Raw genomic sequence first — 13,613 nt, forward strand, 5'->3', positions numbered from 1 at the left:
GTGTACTCACCTAGTTGTACTCACCTAGTTGAGGTTGCGGGGGTCGAGTCCGAGCTCCTGGCCCCGCCTCTTCACTGATCGCTACTAGGTCACTCTCCCCGAGCCGTGAGCTTTATCATACCTCTGCTTAAAGCTATGTATGGATCCTGCCTCCACTACATCGCTTCCCAAACTATTCCACTTACTGACTACTCTGTGGCTGAAGAAATACTTCCTAACATCCCTGTGATTCATCTGTGTCTTTAGCTTCCAACTGTGTCCCCTTGTTACTGTGTCCAATCTCTGGAACATCCTGTCTTTGTCCACCTTGTCAATTCCCCTCAGTATTTTGTATGTCGTTATCATGTCCCCCCTATCTCTCCTGTCCTCCAGTGTCGTTAGGTTGATTTCCCTTAACCTCTCCTCGTAGGACATACCTCTTAGCTCTGGGACTAGTCTTGTTGCAAACCTTTGCACTTTCTCTAGTTTCTTTACGTGCTTGGCTAGGTGTGGGTTCCAAACTGGTGCCGCATACTCCAATATGGGCCTAACGTATACGGTGTACAGGGTCCTGAACGATTCCTTATTAAGATGTCGGAATGCTGTTCTGAGATTTGCTAGGCGCCCATATGCTCCAGCAGTTATTTGGTTGATGTGCGCTTCAGGAGATGTGCCTGGTGTTATACTCACCCCAAGATCTTTTTCCTTGAGTGAGGTTTGTAGTCTCTGACCCCCTAGACTGTACTCCGTCTGCGGCCTTCTTTGCCCTTCCCCAATCTTCATGACTTTGCACTTGGTGGGATTGAACTCCAGGAGCCAATTGCTGGACCAGGTCTGCAGCCTGTCCAGATCCCTTTGTAGTTCTGCCTGGTCTTCGATCGAGTGTATTCTTCTCATCAACTTCACGTCATCTGCAAACAGGGACACCTCAGAGTCTATTCCTTCCGTCATGTCGTTCACAAATACCAGAAACAGCACTGGTCCTAGGACTGACCCCTGCGGGACCCCGCTGGTCACAGGTGCCCACTCTGACACCTCGCCACGTACCATGACTCGCTGCTGTCTTCCTGACAAGTATTCCCTGATCCATTGTAGTGCCTTCCCTGTTATCCCTGCTTGGTCCTCCAGTTTTTGCACCAATCTCTTGTGTGGAACTGTGTCAAACGCCTTCTTGCAGTCCAAGAAAATGCAATCCACCCACCCCTCTCTCTCTTGTCTTACTGCTGTCACCATGTCGTAGAACTCCAGTAGGTTTGTGACACAGGATTTCCCGTCCCTGAAACCATGCTGGCTGCTGTTGATGAGATCATTCCTTTCTAGGTGTTCCACCACTCTTCTCCTGATAATCTTCTCCATGATTTTGCATACTATACATGTCAGTGACACTGGTCTGTAGTTTAATGCTTCATGTCTGTCTCCTTTTTTAAAGATTGGGACTACATTTGCTGTCTTCCATGCCTCAGGCAATCTCCCTGTTTCGATAGATGTATTGAATATTGTTGTTAGGGGTACACATAGCGCCTCTGCTCCCTCTCTCAATACCCATGGGGAGATGTTATCTGGCCCCATTGCCTTTGAGGTATCTAGCTCACTCAGAAGCCTCTTCACTTCTTCCTCGGTTGTGTGCACTGTGTCCAGCACTTGGTGGTGTGCCCCACCTCTCCGTCTTTCTGGAGTCCCTTCTGTCTCCTCTGTGAACACTTCTTTGAATCTCTTGTTGAGTTCTTCACATACTTCACGGTCATTTCCTGTTGTCTCTCCTCCTTCCTTCCTTAGCCTGATTACCTGGTCCTTGACTGTTGTTTTCCTCCTGATGTGGCTGTACAACAGTTTCGGGTCAGATTTGGCTTTCGCTGCTATGTCATTTTCATATTGTCTTTGGGCCTCCCTTCTTATCTGTGCATATTCGTTTCTGGCTCTACGACTGTTCTCCTTATTCTCCTGGGTCCTTTGCCTTCTATATTTCTTCCATTCCCTAGCACACTTGGTTTTTGCCTCCCTGCACCTTTGGGTAAACCATGGGCTCATCCTGGCTTTTTCATTACTCCTGTTACCCTTGGGTACAAACCTCTCCTCAGCCTCCTTGCATTTTGTTGCTACATATTCCATCATCTCATTAACTGGCTTCCCTGCCAGTTCTCTGTCCCACTGAACCCCGTTCAGGTAGTTCCTCTTGTGTGTGTGTGTATGTGTGTGTGTGTGTGTGTGTGTGTGTGTGTGTGTGTGTGTGTGTGTGTGTGTGTGTGTGTGTGTGTGTGTACTCACCTATTTGTGGTTGCAGGGGTCGAGTCCTAGCTCCTGGCCCCGCCTCTTCACCGGTTGCTACTAGGCCCTCTCTCTCCCCGCTCCATGAGCTTTATCAAACCTCGTCTTAAAACTGTGTATGGTTCCTGCCTCCACTACGTCATTTTCTAGGCTATTCCACTGCCTTACAACTCTATGACTGAAGAAATACTTCCTACTATCTCTCTGACTCATTTGTGTCTTCAACTTCCAATTGTGGCCTCTTGTTTCTGTGTCCCCTCCCTGGAACATCCTGTCCTTATCCACCTTGTCTATTCCACGCAGTATTTTATATGTCGTTATCATGTCTCCCCTGACCCTCCTGTCCTCCAGTGTCGTCAGGCCGATTTCCCTTAATCTTTCTTCATAGGACATTCCCCTTAGCTCTGGAACTAACCTTGTTGCAAACCTTTGTACTTTCTCTAGTTTCTTGACGTGCTTTATCAAGTGCGGGTTCCAAACAGGTGCTGCATACTCCAGTATGGGCCTGACATACACGGTGTACAGTGTCTTGAATGATTCCTTACTAAGGTGTCGGAATGCTGTTCTCAGGTTTGCCAGGCGCCCATATGCTGCAGCAGTTATCTGATTGATGTGTGCTTCCGGAGACATGCTCGGTGTTATACTCACCCCAAGATCTTTCTCCTTGAGTGAGGTTTGCAGTCTTTGGCCACCTAGCCTATACTCTGTCTGTGGTCTTCTGTGCCCTTCCCCTATCTTCATGACTTTGCATTTGGCAGGATTAAATTCGAGAAGCCATTTGCTGGACCAGGTGTCCAGTCTGTCCAGGTCTCTTTGAAGTCCTGCCTGGTCCTCATCAGATTTAATTCTCCTCATTAACTTCACATCATCTGCAAACAGGGACACTTCTGAGTCTAACCCTTCCGTCATGTCGTTCACATATACCAAAAATAGCACTGGTCCTAGGACCGACCCCTGTGGGACCCCGCTCGTCACAGGTGCCCACTGTGATACATCATTACGTACCATGACTCGTTGTTGCCTCCCTGTCAGGTATTCTCTGATCCATTGCAGTGCCCTTCCTGTTATATGCGCCTGATGCTCTAGCTTCTGCACTAATCTCTTGTGAGGAACTGTGTCAAAGGCCTTCTTGCAGTCCAAGAAGATGCAATCAACCCACCCCTCTCTCTCTTGTCTTACTTCTGTTATTTTATCATAAAACTCCAGAAGGTTTGTGACACAGGATTTGCCTTCCGTGAATCCGTGCTGGTTGGCATTTATACTCCTGTTCCGTTCCAGGTGCTCCACCACTCTCCTCCTGATAATCTTCTCCATAATTTTGCGTACTATACACGTCAATGACACAGGTCTATAGTTTAGTGCCTCTTTTCTGTCTCCTTTTTTGAAAATGGGAACTACATTTGCGTATTTGTGTGTGTGTGTGTGTGTGTGTGTGTGTGTGTGTGTGTGTGTGTGTGTGTGTGTGTGTGTGTGTGTGTGTGTGTGTGTGTTTATTCCGAATAGGTAAAATTTGCTGTTTTGGCTTAAATCGTAGGGCTCTTCTTGCCGAATAAGGCAAGCAAAAATTTGTGTATGCAATAATTTCGCAAAATTCATTCTGAACCTAACAAAAAAAAGTATTTCGTTGTGTTTGTTTGTTATTAAATTATTGTAAACTTATCAAAATATATTTAGTTGGGTTAGGCTAAATTAAATTGCGCTAGTTATAATAAGGTTAGGTAAGTTTTTTAAGGTTCTTTTGATACAAAATTATTAATTTTTACATTAACATAAAGGAAAAAAATATATCTTTAAGCGTATAACAGAAAATTTTAGAAAGCACTTAATTTTAAATGAGTTTTTTGCTAAATGACCAGTTTTTACTTATATGTCGTGCCGAATAAACAGAACTTGGATCTTGGCTTAAATAGCAACGCTCATCTTGCCATATAGGACAAGCGAAAATTTGTGTATGCAATAATTTCGCCAAAATCATTCTGAACCTAATGAAAAAAATATATTTCACTGTGTTTGTTTAGTATTAAATTATTGTAAACGAATCTAAAATATATTTAGTTGAGTTAGGCTAAAATAAATTGTTCTTGTTATAATAAGGTTAGGTAAGTTTTCTAATATTCTTTTGGTGCAAAATTATTTTTTTTTACATTAACATTAATGAAAGAAATATATCTTTAAATGTATAAGAGAAAATTTTAGAGAAAGGATAGGTAAAACTGGTTAATTAGCAAGAACTCATTTAATGAGTTCTTGCTAATTGACCAGTTTTACCTATTCGGCACGACATACATATATATAAATATATATATATATATATATATATATATATATATATATATATATACACACAAAACAACCACAGGGGAAGTTGACTGATAGCTCTAGGCCTTTCGTGTTGCAATCAACACATCATCAGGAGCTTGCCAAGTTGCAGAAAAGAGGATGAAATCCGAGCAAATACGTTCAGATTGAACGTTTACGCTACGAGTGGCTTCATCAGTCCTCTAATAAATGTCCTGAACTGTACATAAGTGTCTTCCACACCTTGTCGGTATCACTATACCGGTACGGGTGGGGATTGAACTCGCGGCTAGTGAGTAGTAAAACTCCAGACCGGCGCGTCTGCGATTTTTTTTCTGAAACGTTTCGCCTTCACAGTATTCTTCATTCGAAGATACAGGTAATTAAAACTGGAGGCAGCAGAAGCAGTGGTGAGGCAGAGAGGAAGTATTTTTGTGGTGGTCAGTCCCTCAGTCTTGACATGCATCCAGCTTCATGGTCTTAATCAACTTGTTGCAAATAAAGAAGCACAAGTGTTGTTGCACAAGTGTTGTTGCATCAGCTTGTCAGTATTGCATACCGTTATCATAATAACACCTTTACGACTGGTCTTAAATTCCATTCCAACTTTAGAAACTTAAAGATTTTCTTATCCCCTTTGTTATTTACCCACTTTCTTAACCTTAACATATTGGTCTATATAAGGTGGTCCCTCCTTTATTTTGAGACACCTGTAAATATCTTATCTTCTTACCGAAAAGATTAATTTATGCCAATCTTTGGACTGATTTCTTCGAGAAGTGTTGGTAAGGCAGCTTGTAAAGTGCTCTGGGTAAGTCTCTCTGCCAGTAACCTCTGGTTTCCTTCATAACCCGTAGGTTGCTCCAGTGGTTGAGGGATTCGGCTTACAACTGGAGGATCTGGCATCAGTCCTGGGCGAGGTTGCTAACACCTGCTGCCCCTGTTTGTCTTGGCAGTAAACAGATACCTGGCTTATAGTCGACTGTTGCGTGTAATGGCAGCTATGACTGGTGATAGGTTAAACTGTTATTAGTGACTTGACGGTGTCGAAGAGTTTTAATCTAGTGATGAAAAACTTGTAAAACAAGGTTTCAGTGAGACAACCAGCTTCCTCAAGGCTTACATGAAGTCCTACACAGAGCGAAACAGTGTTCCAGTACGTTTCTTCTCTACAACACTACTGGAAACAACGCTGTTTGGGTTCAGTCTGCATAGTAGTTACAACATTTCTGCTCTTAGATCATCCTAGGGTTACCAGGTCTCACACAGTGAAAGCAACGAAGAGCGAGGCTGTTCTCGGTGCCTACCAGACAGACCTTTTACGACCTCTCTGGCAAGTGCCAGAAACAAGCCAGTGCCTGCAGGCACTATCCTGAGACATGATGGCACTCACGTCATCAGAAGTGCTGATGGAGAGAAAGAAATAGAGAGAGAGAGAGAAAGATAGGGAAAGAGAAAAAGACACTGGTGGCGTGTGTAGTGTGTATATACATATATATCAACTCTGGATGTGTTGCAGAGGCTGGCCCAGGTTAGAGACGGTGGTAACTGAGGGTCCCAGACCAGGCACTCGGCTGCAGGAGGGGAGCTACGCTATGGTCATCGCTGTAGTGGCGGTGGGGGACCTCTCCACACCCATCACCTCCTGCAACATCAACTACAATGTGGAAGGTAAACCAAGAGGCCGTTTTAAGTGGCAAGGAGGAAGTTATATGACTTCTACTGGTTTAGTAATTCTTCGTGAATGTAATAATAATAATAATAATAATAATAATAATAATAATAATAATAATAATAATAATAATAATAATAATAATAATAATAATAACAATATCTTTATTTCAAAATAAATAGACGTGAAAACATAGTTCATAGTTCATATGTGTGTGTGTGTGTGTGTGTGTGTGTGTGTGTGTGTGTGTGTGTGTGTAATAATCTCACAGTCAGCAAGTTATATCAGAATATGAATAACTACTACTGTGAGAAAATAGTGAACTTTCAAGCACTTTCGTGATTTTTCACATTATCCAGAAACTAGAAATTACAGAGCAGCAGAAGGCTTATAAGGCTGAGGTAACACCTCACTGTCAACGCTCGACACCTCACCTGTCGTCCCTTTATGCTGATGTGGGTATGTTTATTATGACCTGATGAAGCTCGAACAGAATGAAAAGATGTCCTAATAAAAGTCTGGTCTGCCACATGTGTTTTCTCAATAATAAATATTCACATAACACACCTCTGAAAGTCTTCTACTACATTCCTGTCATCCTCGGCTACGTAAACACTTCTTATAACTCTTATAACTGGTAACATTCATTCCCCTTGTTTCCTTTCCAACTCTGTTCGTTCAACATCACCGCTACTGACTCTTTAACTCTCATTCTCTCAAATACCCTCGATTTAATTCCTTTACCTCTTCCCCATTCTAACTTTGTGTATGTAAAGAGGTGGTTAGGTTAGGTAAGGTTCGTCAGGAAACAGGACAAGTGTTTCCTGACGCGGGTCTTAGATAATGACCCACCGTTGGAGCTTTTGGTCATCTGACCGAGGACTTCTGCTGGCTTACCGGTCCATCCCTTTAAAAATTATGGTTATTATTAAAACAGTTTTTATTAACGAGGTGGTAGGGAAAAATACATGAACGGCTCCAAGGGGAAAACTGAAGAACTTTAAGACATTTCTCCCCTTCTCAGACGCTGCTAGACCTCACAACTTAACCGAAGGTGTGGTGACTGAGACAGCGAGCCAACAAGATGATATAGTGATACGTGATATATGGTGATGGAGCAGGTTTTGGACATTTCTCTATAGATTTTAAAGCCACTCGTAAACTCAGAAAAGAAAAGGGAAATTGCCTCCATAATAAATTTCACATTTTTTTGAGCGTTTAACGTTATTTCTCGTAGGATTAGTTGCATTTCACGGTTGATTATTCAGCGGTGAGTGAATGGTGAAGGATCATCACACCACCGACCAGTGAAGAAGCGGGACCAGGAGCTATGACTCGACCCCTGCAACCACAACTAGGTGAGTACACCCAAGTGTGTCCATGCAGGATGTTGGTGATCCCTGGCGTGTAGTGTTGCTCCAGCTGAGTTAAGTTCCAAAGTTAGGAAGAATGTCTCACGTCCTGAGACAACACAGGAAATGGGGTATCGTCGGTGCTTTCTAGAAAAAATTAAGACAGAGGAAGGTGTCACACTGTCATATTGGGCGTTGATTATGTCTATTCACGTGTATGGACTCAATTGTTGCCTAATGGAATGAATTTTTTTATGTAAGTTTGATTGAGAGACTAAACATGGAGATTCCAGCTAAACCAGTAAGGTTCACATACCCCCACAGGAGTGGGGGGTTAATTAGGTATGATACGAGGAAGGGGAGGGTGGCTTTAATTATACAGATCAGGAGTCCTTGAGTATTTACAAGACAATACTTCGAAGTGCAGCTTCCATGACCCACGTGTAGTCGATATCACTAATACTGACCCCAGCACTAACACTGACCCCAGTACTAACACTGACCTCAGCACTAACACTGACCTCAGCACTAACAATGACCCCAGTACTAACACTGACCTCAGCACTAACACTGACCCCAGTACTAACACTGACCCCAGTACTAACACTGACCACAGTACTAACATTGACCACAGCACTAACACTGACCACAGCACTAACACTGACCCCAGTACTAACACTGACCCTAGTACTAACACTGACCCCAGCACTAACACTGAACCCAGTACTAACACTGACCCCAGCACTAACACTGACCCCAGCACTAACACTGACCACAGCACTAACACTGACCCTAGTAATAACACTGACCACAGTACTAACACTGACCCCAGCGCTAACACTGACCCCAGTACTAACACTGACCCCAGTACTAACACTGACCCCAGTACTAACACTGACCCCAGTACTAACACTGACCTGAGCACTAACACTGACCCCACCACTAACACTGACCCCACCACTAACACTGACCCCACCACTAACACTGACCCCACCACTAACACTAGTTAGCACTCAACAGTTCGCAAGTGTCCCGAGCTGGTTGGAGGTCCAGGACTGGAGGTACGATGCACGGCAGGACGTGCCTGGGGGTCCCACTGCATCTGGAGGTGTTCTGCCAATCTTATCCTGCAGGGAGCGTCTTCCACCACCTGCATCGCCCACCACCGCCCCCACTGGTCACACCCACCTCCCACCTGCACAGGTATCCCATCTTTCATCGTTTTATTAAATAATCCAGGGTACATGCGCAGTGTGTGGCTGTTACATAGTGTGTAGTGTGTGGTAGTTACACAGTGGGAACACAAGCTGACTACTGTTTACCCGTCATATTCCATCACATAGGATTGAGCTCATGCATGAAATACTTCCATGTGTCAACCTGAGCTGCGAGTTTTAAGGAAGATAATACAGATATCGTCAAGCATTTCACAGAGAATTCAGTAGCTACAGCAGCATTACAAATTACGTTACAGCAGAGAGGTACCATTGTATGTGTACGTGTTAAGAACATAGCTAGACACTGAGTAACATTTCTTGCTCTGTGATTTAGCTCTGTATCCTTCATTAGGTTCATATATTTATTTTGATAATTTCACAGTCAAGCTAAAGTATATGAAAGAAAAAACACTCAACAAAGAGTTTGTTTGGTGACTGTTGCGTCATGTCACCAGTACGCTCGAACTGGAATGAACTCATCCTGTGTGAGGTTCAATGAAGGTCAGGAATCACTGGCGAAGTAGTGATACTGGTTCCAGATCTTTCTGTATTGCGTTTTTAATTACACACACACACACACGCACACACACACACGCACACACACACACACACACACGCACACACACACACTCACACACATACACACATACGCACTAACCCTGCAAGGAGGCAGAGGAGAGGTTTGTTCCCATGGGAAACAGAAATAATGGGAAGAACAGGACGAGTCCTTGGTTCACCCAAAGGTGTAGGGAGGCAAAAACTAGGTGTACTAGAAAATGGAAAAGGTACAGAAGACAGAGAACTCAGGAAAATAAAGAGATTAGCCGAAGAGCCAGAAACGAATATGCACAGATAAGAAGGGAGGCTCAGCGACAATATGAAAATGACAGCATCGAAAGTCAAGACTGACCCGAAGCTGTTGTACAGCCACATCAGGAGGAAAACAACAGTCAAGGACCAGGTAATCAGACTGAGGAAGGGTGATGGGGATTTCACAAGAAACGACCGAGAGGTATGTCAGGAGCTCAACACGAGATTTAAAGAAGTATTTACAGTGGAAACCAGTTGGACTCCAGGAAATCAGAACAGGGGGGTACACCAGCAAGTGCTGGATGAGGTACATATAACCAAGAAGGAGGTGAAGAAGCTGCTATGCGAACTTGACACCTCAAAGGCGGTGGGACCAGACAACATCTCTCTGTGGGTCCTTAAAGAGGGAGCAGAGATGTTGTGTGTGCCATTAACAAAGATCTTCAACACATCATTTGAAACTGGGCAACTCCCCGAGGTATGGAAGATGGCAAATGTAGTCCCAATTTTTAAAAAGGGAGACAGACATGAGGCACTAAACTACAGACCTGTATCACTAACGTGTATAGTATGCAAGGTCATGGAGAAGATCATCAGGAGGAGAGTGGTGGAGCACCTGGAAAGAAACAAGTGTATAATTGACAACCAGCACGGTTTCAGTGAAGGAAAATCCTGTGTCACAAACCTACTAGAGTTTTATGACAAGGTGACAGAAGTAAGACAAGAGAGAGAGGGGTGGATCGACTGCATTTTTTTGGACTGCAAGAAGGCCTTCGACACAGTTCCTCACAAGAGGTTACTGCAAAAGCTAGAGGATCAGGCACACATAACAGGAAAGGCACTGCAGTGGATCAGAGAATACCTGACAGGGAGGCAACAACGAGTCATGGTACGTGACGAGGTGTCAGAGTGGGCGCCTGTGACAAGCGGGGTTCCTCAGGGGTCAGTCCTAGAACCTGTGCTGTTCTTGGTATATGTGAACGACATAACGGAAGGGATAGACTCAGAAGTGTTCTTGTTTGCAGATGATGTGAAGTGAATGAGAAGAATCAAATCGGATGAGGATCAGGCAGGACTACAAAGTGACCTGGACAGGCTACAAGCCTGGTCCAGCAACTGGCTCCTCGAGTTTAACCCTACCAAGTGCAAAGTCATAAAGATTGGGGAAGGGCAAAGAAGACCGCAGACACAATATAGTTTAGATGGCCAAAGACTGCAAACCACACTCAAGGAAAAAGATCTGGGGGCGAGTATAACACCGAGCATATCTCCTGAGGCGCACATCAATCAGATAACTGCTGCAGCATACGGGCGCCTGGCAAACCTACAGATAGCGTTCCGATGCCTCAGTAAGGATTCATTCAAGACTCTGTATACCATTTACGTCAGGCCCATACTGGAGTATGCAGCACCAGTTTGGAATCCACACCTAGTCAAGCACGTCAAGAAATTAGAGAAAGTGCAAAGGTTTGCAACAAGACTAGTCCCAGAGCTACGGGGATTGTCCTACGAAGAAAGGTTGAGGGAAATCGGCCTGACGACACTGGAGGACAGGAGGGCCAGGGGAGACATGATAACGACATATAAAATACTGCGCGGAATAGACAAGGTGGACAAAGACGGGATGTTCCAGAGAAGGGACACAGACACAAGAGGTCACAATTGGAAGTTGAAGACTCAGATGAATCAAAGGGATGTTAGGAAATATTTCTTTAGTCATAGAGTAGTCAGGCCGTGGAATAGCCTAGAAAGTGACGTAGTGGAGGCGGGAACCATACATAGTTTTAAGGCGAGGTATGATAAAGCTCATGGGGCAGGGAGAGAGAGAACCTAGTAGCAATCAGCGAAGAGGCGGGGCCAGGAGCTATGAATCGACCCCTGCAACCACAAATAGGTGAGCACACACACACACACACACACACACACACACACACACACACACACACACACACGCGCTCATCTTGCCATATAGGACAAGTGAAAATTTGTGTATGCAATAATTTCGCCAAAATCATTCTGAACCTAACGAAAAAAAAATATTTCACTGTGTTTGTTTAGTATTAAATTATTGTAAACAAATCTAAAATATATTTAGTTGGGTTAGGCTAAAATAAATTGCTCTTGTTATAATAAGGTTAGGTAAGTTTTCTAAGTTCCTTTTGGTGCAAAATTCTAAATTTTTACATCAACATTAATGGAAAAAATATATCTTTAAACGTATAAGAGAAAATTTTAGAAAGGACTTAATTTTAAATGAGTTCTTGCTAATTGACCAGTTTTACATATTCGGCACGACATATTAGTCCTTTCTAAAATTTTCTCTTATACGTTTAAAGATATTTTTTTTCATTAATGTTAATGCAAAAATTTTTAATTTTGCACCAAAAGAATCTTAGAAAGCTTACCTAACCTTATTATAACAAGAACAATTTATTTAAGCCTAACCCAACTATATATATATTTTAGATTTGTTTACAATAATTTAATACTAAACAAATACAGTGAACTATATTTTTTTCGTTAGGTTCAGAATGATTTTGGCGAAATTATTGCATACACAAATTTTCACTTGTCCTATATAGCAAGATGAACGTTGCTATTTAAGCCAAGATCGCAAATTCTGCCTATTCGGCACGACATATATATATATATATATATATATATATATATATATATATATATATATATATATATATATATATATATATATATATATATATATAAATTGATAGGAAGGTTGAGCTGAAACGTGGAGGTGAACATGGAGCGTCATGTCAGTGTGTGGGAAGACAATGTCAGGTAGTGAGAGTGATGACAGGTCTTGAAATAAAACTTCACAAACGCTTCTAACAGGATAAACTTTTATTTGACAGTGATTCACCCATAATGGAACTTTATTGAGTAGTCAATAAATGTCTCCACTGTGGGTGAGATACAAAGAACAGCAAATATTTCCCTACTACAAGTTTCTATAACATTGTCATTTGTCGGGTTAGATACATCACTGAGTGATGATTTAACATGTCCATCTGTGTACATACATACAATGTTTATCCTAGAACTCACAACGTTACGTCTTCACATTCATACTTTTACACTCACTAAATTCAGGTTAGTCTCGACCTTGTATTTATTTTTGCCTTTGAATGACAGAGCCGCCATCAGCACCTCCTTCAGGAAGGAAAAGAGGCTGCAGCTCCCTACCAGAGGTACACGGAGGCCGCTACGTGTGTGAGGCACCAGGAGGCTTTCCCAGGCTACCTCCTGTCCTCAAGGACGCCCCCGGCAGCAAAACCATCAGGAGGGACGTCGCTTCCTCTGGGCACCACCCGCCAGGAACAGTTTGTAAGGTGGAATGTGGGCCAGGATGGGTGATTGGGGCGTCGCAGCGAGATAGGAACCACCTGACCTGCACCTCTGGAAGCCTGTGGAACCACCGGCCGCCCACCTGTCTCCGTCAGGTAGGTAATGAATATCTGAAAGAAACATGTGAAACGCTGGAGGCTCGAACCTTCGACCTTCGTGACGGGAGGAGTGTCTCGACTTGGCCATAGAGTCGAGTACAGTGAACGTCTACAAGTGTGGGTGTGGTTACTATTAGCTGTATTTTGGGTTATTGAAGGATACATTTCATCTGTACTCTAATCTTGGGAATACTTACTTTAACCTCTAAAAAGGAAATTATAGTAAATTATAAGTACATATACACAGAGTGATACATACACACTGAGTGATACATGTACACTGAGTAATACATACACGTATCATGTACTAGGATATATATATAGCCCTCGGTGTCTTATACATCAATATAAATCTTAATCTGTATATAAACTGATATGTTCAATAATAACCCACATGAAGAGAGAAACACAAGAGATTGTTTGGTATGTATATTTCGACCCCCTTCTGGGATCCTCTTCAGCAGATACACAAGCGAAAAGAGAACATGAATTTATAAGGAGTAGGGAGTGTCAGGTGAGCTCACGGGAGGACGGGTCAAGGAAGTAATAAACGAAG

The 13,613-nt window shown here is 43.1% G+C and overlaps 1 protein-coding gene across 1 annotated transcript in view; it reads left to right on the forward strand.

Annotated features, from left to right (window-relative positions):
- LOC128692023 (uncharacterized) overlaps window positions 1-13,613 on the forward strand; it is a 160,461-nt gene that overhangs the window by 35,218 nt on the left and 111,630 nt on the right. The window contains exons 6-8 of the mRNA XM_070085369.1: window positions 6,062-6,213; window positions 8,587-8,769; window positions 12,747-13,054. Of these exons, the coding sequence (XP_069941470.1) occupies window positions 6,062-6,213; window positions 8,587-8,769; window positions 12,747-13,054 (643 nt within the window). The remainder of the gene's footprint in view (window positions 1-6,061; window positions 6,214-8,586; window positions 8,770-12,746; window positions 13,055-13,613) is intronic.

Source organism: Cherax quadricarinatus, chromosome 15 (genome assembly GCF_038502225.1).
Source record: "Cherax quadricarinatus isolate ZL_2023a chromosome 15, ASM3850222v1, whole genome shotgun sequence".
In the NCBI taxonomy this organism is placed as follows: domain Eukaryota; kingdom Metazoa; phylum Arthropoda; class Malacostraca; order Decapoda; family Parastacidae; genus Cherax; species Cherax quadricarinatus.